The sequence below is a fragment of the Nycticebus coucang genome, chromosome 2, assembly GCF_027406575.1.
Source record: "Nycticebus coucang isolate mNycCou1 chromosome 2, mNycCou1.pri, whole genome shotgun sequence".
Classification (NCBI taxonomy): domain Eukaryota; kingdom Metazoa; phylum Chordata; class Mammalia; order Primates; family Lorisidae; genus Nycticebus; species Nycticebus coucang.
The window spans coordinates 51,838,828-51,846,454 of NC_069781.1; the positions used below are offsets into that span (position 1 = coordinate 51,838,828).

At 39.4% G+C, this 7,627-nt stretch overlaps 1 protein-coding gene across 1 annotated transcript; it reads right to left on the reverse strand.

Annotated features, from left to right (window-relative positions):
• Window positions 1-252: 252 nt before the first annotated feature.
• On the reverse strand, window positions 253-2,654 carry LOC128571614 (SANT and BTB domain regulator of class switch recombination-like). Its single transcript, XM_053571172.1, is given in 2 exon segments — window positions 253-1,174; window positions 1,177-2,654. Coding segments are annotated over 2 exon segments (1,740 nt in total). The 5' UTR covers window positions 2,435-2,654; the 3' UTR covers window positions 253-692.
• Between the last annotated feature and the right edge of the window lie 4,973 nt (window positions 2,655-7,627).

Here is a 7,627-nt window from a genome sequence, read left to right on the forward strand (position 1 = left end):
GGAGTAAAGTTTTTTTTTTTACTTTGATAATATTATTTAATGGTTCATTTGAGTGTCCCTCTAAATCGCCTCAAGTACACATCTCATCTCACATTTCATCTGATGTGAACACACACATTTTAAGAAACACATTAGTTTACATATGAAGTGAAAACTTAAGGATTATTTCTCAGTACACACAGTTTTTTATTACTTTATAAGCATTCTCCATTGGTGCCAGGGTTAGGGAATCTTAACAATGGCTTTCTTTTATTTCTCTTTTTTAAAGACACTTAGTCTGTTGCTGGGCTAGAGTATAGTGGCATCATCATAGCTCTCTGTAACCTCAAATGCTTGGGCTCAAGCAATCCTCCTACCTCAACCTTCATAGTACCTAGAACTATTGGTGCTGGAACTATAGGTGCTGCACCTGGCTAACTTCTCTATTTTTTTTCTAGAGATAGGTCTCCTTGCTTAGGTTGATTTCAAACTCCTGGCCTCAAGCAATCCTCCTGCCTTGGCCTCCCAAAGTGCTAGGATCACAGATGTAAGCCACCACACCTGGCCACCTCCTGTGTTTTCTTTATTTTTTTTCTATGTTGTAACCTATCATGTAGATATATAAAGCCAATTCCCTATGCTTTGCATTAAAGGTTTAGAATGTAACCCCTTCATAAATAGTGAGATTTGATTTTAACTTAGAATCCAATACTTTATTTCTTGGATACTTCTTCTTCATCTCCAACTTCATCTTCAGTGACCTCAGATCCAGTGGTATATTCTTCTTCTTCTGAAAATAATGACTGTTGTTTCAGCTGGAGAGTCCAGTTTTTCAGTGACAAGAAAGCATTGAGCTCCCCAGTTTTGGGGCCCCATGGTGTATTTGGCTCCAGTAAAACATCACATTGTAGACCCTTTTCATCACAGGAACCAACTCCAAGATCACTAACTGTATCTTTTGAAAAGGGCAGAGCAATAACATCTTTGTGCTTGTGCAGATCATCCAGTATTGTAGTAGTGGTACAGGACAGCAACTCTCCACCTTCACCTGGATCACAAAGTGCAACCACATGGTCTCTCACTTTACAGCCCTTGGTAAGCTGAGTGGGGTCAAACCGAAGAACCTTCTGGCTACAGCAGGGGTAAACCCCAGTGCCAACAGCACTCGATGAACCTGCTGCAGCAGGATAAATGCTGTTTCTGGGTGGAACTGACAATGTGAAAATTCCATACAGAGAAATGCCTGACAGCATCTTGAACACGTCAGCCAGTTGATCGTTCCCCACAAACGCCAATATACATCTCTCCAAGATTTTAATTCTTCAAAAAGACTATTCAAATACTCATGAACATCCCACGTCTTATCTTTTATGTGAATATAGATAATATTTCCATGTTGATCCACATTGATTTTTCCAGGAATACAAGGAATTCTTCTTTCTGTTTCTTTTGTTAGAAGTTTCTTACACAAACAGCATCTGTACAAAGTTGCTGCGTTACTCTGAGAATCTGGATTCAAGTACTCAGGATCAAACAGTCTCTCAATCTTCTTACAAAAAAGTTTACTTCTAAACTTATCTCTTTTGTCCTTTAGATCATCAATTTCATTGTGTGTGAACAGATCAGCTATACGTGTAAGAAGATTTGCATTAATACAGTTCATGTTGCAAGGGGTAGCTACTATGGCATTCATATTTTTGTGGCAATACTGAATACATTGTTCAACTAATGAATCCATTTTCAAGAACTCTGAAGAAATAAGAATTGAAATGACATTTCCTGGCTCTAAAGTGGGTATCTCACAATCTTTATTCTCCTTAGTGTTCCTTTTAACATATTTTATCAACCAGTTGAAAATGTGAACGTCACAATGAACTGAAATGTCTACCTCTTCCCAGCGCTGGGCATCCATAGATAAATATTCAGCAAAGTACTTCATTTCTGATATCAAAAGATCTCGTGGGCAAATAAAATCTTCTTTCAAGTTTTTTGCTTCATCACATACATGGATCACCATGTTTGGCCCTTCAGATTCTTCAGTCTTTTCTCCACCATTACGAGTAGTACAATTTTCACTTTCTGAAGAACAATTCCTTGTGGAAGCTATACTATGTCTTCCTGTTTTGGAAACTACATCCTGACCAACTGGAGTCTCCTGAAATTCTCCCTGTGTGTCAAGAAGTGATGATTTGATATACGTGGCTAAAGTTTCAACAGGACTCTCTCCAGCAGCCATTAGGGGATTATACTGGTTGTCAACGGGTGAGTTTCCACTGCTCTTCAGTTCATCAAACCTTTTTGCACACTCTTTGGGTGTTAATCCTGGCACAAGCCTTGCTACTGTTTCCCAGTTGATGGTTTGAGGGATTCCAAGCAATGGATAAAGGATCATGTCCAACACCATTTGGTTATTATTATTCACGAAATTGTTGTTCTCAGAATATTCACGACTCATCTTGTTGGAGTGCCAATACAACGTAGTGGTTAAGAGTGTAGACTCTAGAGCCAGACTGTCCAAGTTTGCATCCTGTTTCTACCACTCAAGGTATTATCTGGGTCAGATTAATCTCCGTGCCTCAATTTCCTCATCTCGACAGGGCCGCGGCGGCCCTTGCTGCGCCTCTGTCACCTGCAGCCACCAGGACCGCCTGCGCTCCCGCCATGAAGCTGCGCCGACCCCGGGAGTAAAGTTTTTAAAGGTAGATTGGTGGACAAAGAGCTAGGGAATTGGGTCTGCTGACTGGATGGAGATGAACTTATAAGGTTGGAAAGTGGAAATCGTCTTCTTGTACTGAGATAGTTTCTGGGTAGATGGTAGCAGGACCTGTTGAGTCAATCCTCATATATGGCTACTGGTCTGGTTGGCCTCATTTGTTCCCCCAGAATGCAGTCAGGAAGATATCCCAAAGATCACTCTTAGGTTTTACAGTAGCATTCTTATCTGTAGAAGTGATTAGGGAAGTCAGAAATCTTGCCTCTGTCAAGGATATTTGACTTCTAAGCAGTGAATAATTACTAGAAGGCCAGCTGGGGACAAGAGCTGATTATTTGTTTTTAACTATGCAGAGTTTAGGCCCCTACAATAGTTCTCACATTACAGCCTTTTATTGGTTTTATTAAGAGTGGTTTCACAAGGATCTATGACTGTTATTCTACTCCAGCTTCAAGTAAAGCCACATCTTTTCTTTTTGAGTCCACCCTGAGAACCTGAAACCATTTCTTTGCAGACAGAACTTTATCCATGCTGCACAGGTGGGAAATAGCTACATAATTTTCAGATTAGCAGACTTTTCTCTGCTAATGTCTTGCTAATTATCAGGTAGACTTAGCATTGAACCATAATTATTATCAGTTAATTAGACCTTAAAATGTAACTCTGATAACACCTCTGGCATTTAATTATGTAACTGGTAACTTAGGAATGTTATTAAGGGATATATGACTATAGTAAAGTGTAATTAGATCTCATTTTTGTTTCTTGATATCATATTGATTGTGATAATAGTCTTGTGAATTTTATAGCTTACATAGAAATGACCACATAAAATTGATAGTCTATAAAACAAACACACATTTTAACAAATAGTTTAAAAGCATATTGAAAGAGAGAGGTCATGAGAAAAGGAAAAGTAGATAATCATTCATGATACTGTTTAACAAAAGATCACAATAAATAAATTGCCTGTTTTCAAGGCCATTTTTTTTTTACCTAAGCACAAATAATATTCAAGAACTTATGCCTTAAAGAATAAATTCCTCTATTGGAAAACAGAGAAAAATAACTACCAACTGTTTCTATTACTGTTAAAGTAACAAATATGCTCCTCCAAAAGTTGTATGCACATCAACTCATATTTTAAATATGCTAGCATACTTTTAGGAAATGTGTGGTGAGTCTTTTTAAAAACTGAAGAATCTTTTTTAGAGTAATGTGGTTATTTTCGTATCTTCGTAGGATAATTAAAGGTCAGCTAGACATCAGGTTAGGTGTCAGGATTGGCTGGCAGGTGCTCAGCCCCTTTTGGGCAAAGCTCTGCCCCTTTGGCCTCTCCATGCCATTTACAACTCCTAACGTGGTGACTCACATATAGTAGGTGAATATTTATCGCTGTTGACTGAGAGACCTTGGGAGAATTATCGAAACTCTGCTTTATGTGCCTTCTCTCTGAAATGGGGACAATGAAACACACCGTGTTAGTCAGGATTCTCCACAGAGACAGAACCAGTGGGCTGTATGGAAGGGGATTTACTAAGGGAATCAGCTCACACCGTCCCTGAGGTGAAGATCTGTCACCGCAAGCTGGAGCACCAAGGAAGCGCAGAGTGGCTCAGGCCAAGTCTGAAGCATCAGAACTGGGAAGCTGACAGTGCAGGCTTGAGAACTTTCTGGGAGGCCACTGGTGAAAGTCCCAGAGTCCAAAAGCTGAAGAACTTAAGAGTTGGAAGTCCAAAGTGCATAAAAGCAGAGTTTCTTTTAATTCTCTCGAGCTCTCTCAAGAGGAGAAAAAGCACTGAGCTCCGGGAAGGAGAGAGAAATCAGCAAATCCCCCTTCGTCAGCTGTGTGTTCCAGCTGGCTCCTGCCCACTCGCAGTGAGGGAGGTCTTCCTGTCTCAGTCCATGGACTCACATGTCACACATACCCAGACACGAGGCTTTACACACCCAGACAGGATGCTTCACCAGCCATCTGGACATCCCTCAATCTAGTCAAGTTGACACCCAAAATTAACTGTCATGTACAGCTTGAGAAAAGAAGTCAAGATTCGGATGTGGAAAGGACTGGCTACTTGGCAGCAGAGGAGACTGGACATGGAAGGAATAATGGCACAAACATGGGGAAGGAAATTCTGGCTGCAAGGTCAGGTATATGAATAAGTATATGAAACCTAGTCAAAATTTGAATTTATACAGCTAACCTGAGATAGATAGTTAGGTTGATTTATCTTTAACTCCATGTCCTGACTTGTAATAAAAATGTAACAAATTAGCTGGAATCTCAGGTATTATTTGAAATGTAACACACATGAGGAAGCTCATTTCTCAAAGCCACAAGGAATGAAAGAAATCGTTGTCTAAAAGCACGGAAATGTGATGCATCAGTCATTAACTGAATGTTTTTGTAAACACAATTCTCATTTTTCATTTGAGATGAAATGAGAAGATATTAAAATGCATTTTGATAACGGAGCTTTGCTGTTCACAGAGTAGCAACTTCCCTGATGCCTTCTTCTGGCTGAATAGCAAGCTGTTCACTGGTTACAGTGGTGCACTGTATCCATGGGGGTACATTCCAAGACCCTACAAATACTACATTTTTCTCCATAGTATATACATATTGAACATGTAGTATTCAATATGTAGTAAACTTTATAGATTTAGCAAAGTAAGATTAACAACAATAATAAAATAGAACAATTATAACCATATACTATAATACAAGTTATGTGCATGTGATTTCTCTGTCTCTTCTTCTCTCACATAGTACCCTATTGTCCTGTGCTTACCTAAATGAGACTATGGGACGTGTAACTGTGGATGGGGATGGGGGGACTACTCCATATACGATCTAAGAGACACAGTGAGAAAACACTTAACCCTTTTCCTTTTTTAACATGATCTTTCTTGTCAAATCCAAACAGCTTTGATTTGAATATTTGTGCAAACTAATTTACACTTTTTTCCCTGAAAGTGGTGATCCTTTCTTAGATGGGAAGAATGCAGACAGTTAACATGCTCGCTCAAAGAGCTGTGTCCCTGGCTCTGGGGCTGAGTGGAAAGTAAGCTAGGACAGTTGCAAGAAAGCCTAGCTGTTTGATCTCAGGCAACTGGTTTATTATTTCTGAGACCGTGTTTTCACCTGCAAAATGAAGCAATTACTATCTTTGGTGCAGAGAAAATATTTATAAAGCATATGCCATTTAGTTTATTCATTAAGAAATAGTAGCTAGTTTTCCTCTTAGGATTGTAAAGAACTGAGATGCAAACTGTAATCCCACTGAAAAGGGAAGCCAATCAGTTAGCCAATGAAGAACATAAAAACAGAAGTAAAAGCAGAAGGACAAAACTTGTTAACTCAAAGAAGGTATAGATGTGTTTTGGGGAGGGAATAATTGTGTTCACCAGAAGCAGTTGAAGTGAATTTTGTTTTGGGACAGAGTGAGGTCATGTCAGTGACAGTGGAGACCTAGGTTCTGACTCCACTTCTTCTATGGACTGTGCGACCTTGAATAAGTCACTTAACTGTACAGTAAGGAGATTGAGTTACTCTCTCAAATTCCTTCCATACCTAAAACAATGGGGTAGGAAAAAGGAAAAGAAACAGTGGGATTCAGAAGCAGAAACACAAAGAGATATCTAATTTGAATCCCAAATCTTTGAGCATGTAAAATACTACAAAACTCGGAATTTTGTATTACATAAGAGTATACGAAGGTGCTTCATAGTGTGACAAGTGTTTTTCTATTTCCTTTCCCTTTTTCTCAACCACATTATATGTCAAGCTGGACAAGGCTATTCAGTTGTAGACACATGTATGAAATAGGCCTTTGATAGGAGTTGCTTGATAATGAAGATTTTCTCTATTTCTGTGAGGACCCCCCGACTGGAGAGCACTCCCTCCTACCTAACTTATTGTGGCATTTCATCTTTCTGTTTACCTGTTCCAATAAACTATTCCTGGGTTAGACAAACAAGGTAAGGCATTGTCTATAAAAGACCATATGTCACCAAAAAAGAGGAGATGGTTCTGAGGTGTTTGTAAGTTTTTTATAATTTTATACAACCCAGATTAAAAATCCGTTTCCTGGAAAAAGAAAGAAACTTTTAGCCAGAGGAGCAGTAGAGTTACCCAAAACTTGGATTTAAATCTAACCTCCCAAGCTAGGCGTGGTGGCTCGTGCCTGTAAAGCACTTTGGGAAGCCAAGAAGGGAGAATTACTTGAGGCCAGGAGTTCAAGAATAGCTTAAGCAAAAGTGAGACCCCATCTCTACCAAAAATTAAAAAATTAAGAACAAGACTTTGTTACAAAAAAAACAAACCAGAAAACTCCATTACATCTGACCTCCATTTCCTAGTTCTACCCCACTTAACCTCTCTAATAAGACTCAGTTTCCTCATTTGTCATCTATAAAGTGGGGCTAGTAACATTGCTAACCCTATAGCATTATTATAGGGATCAAACTTGAACTATGTGATTGGGCCAAAAACATACTTTAACAAAAATAATAATAAACTTTATGAGAGGCCATAGTTTTGGACAGAGCTCTTATGCTGGACAGCAACAGAACAGACCCCAAAGCCAGGAGCAGTGACTCCTGTCTGTAATCCTAGCCCTCTGGGAGGCCAAGGTGGGTGGATAGCTTGAGCTCACAAGTTAGAGACCAGCTTGAGCAAGAGCAAGACCCTGTCTCTACAAAAAATGAAAAACAGAGGCAAGGGGATCACTTGAACCCAAGTTTGAGGTTGCCGTGAGCTATCACGCCATGGCAGTCTACCAAGCATGACAAAGTGAGACTCTGTCTCAAGAAAACAAAAAACAAAACACCCTCCTCCCAAGAAAAACAAATAGACCAAACCCAGATGGAGTCACCCATGCTAAAGTTTCATGTTCCTAATCCGAAATTAATTTATTTACATGCCCTTTTGAG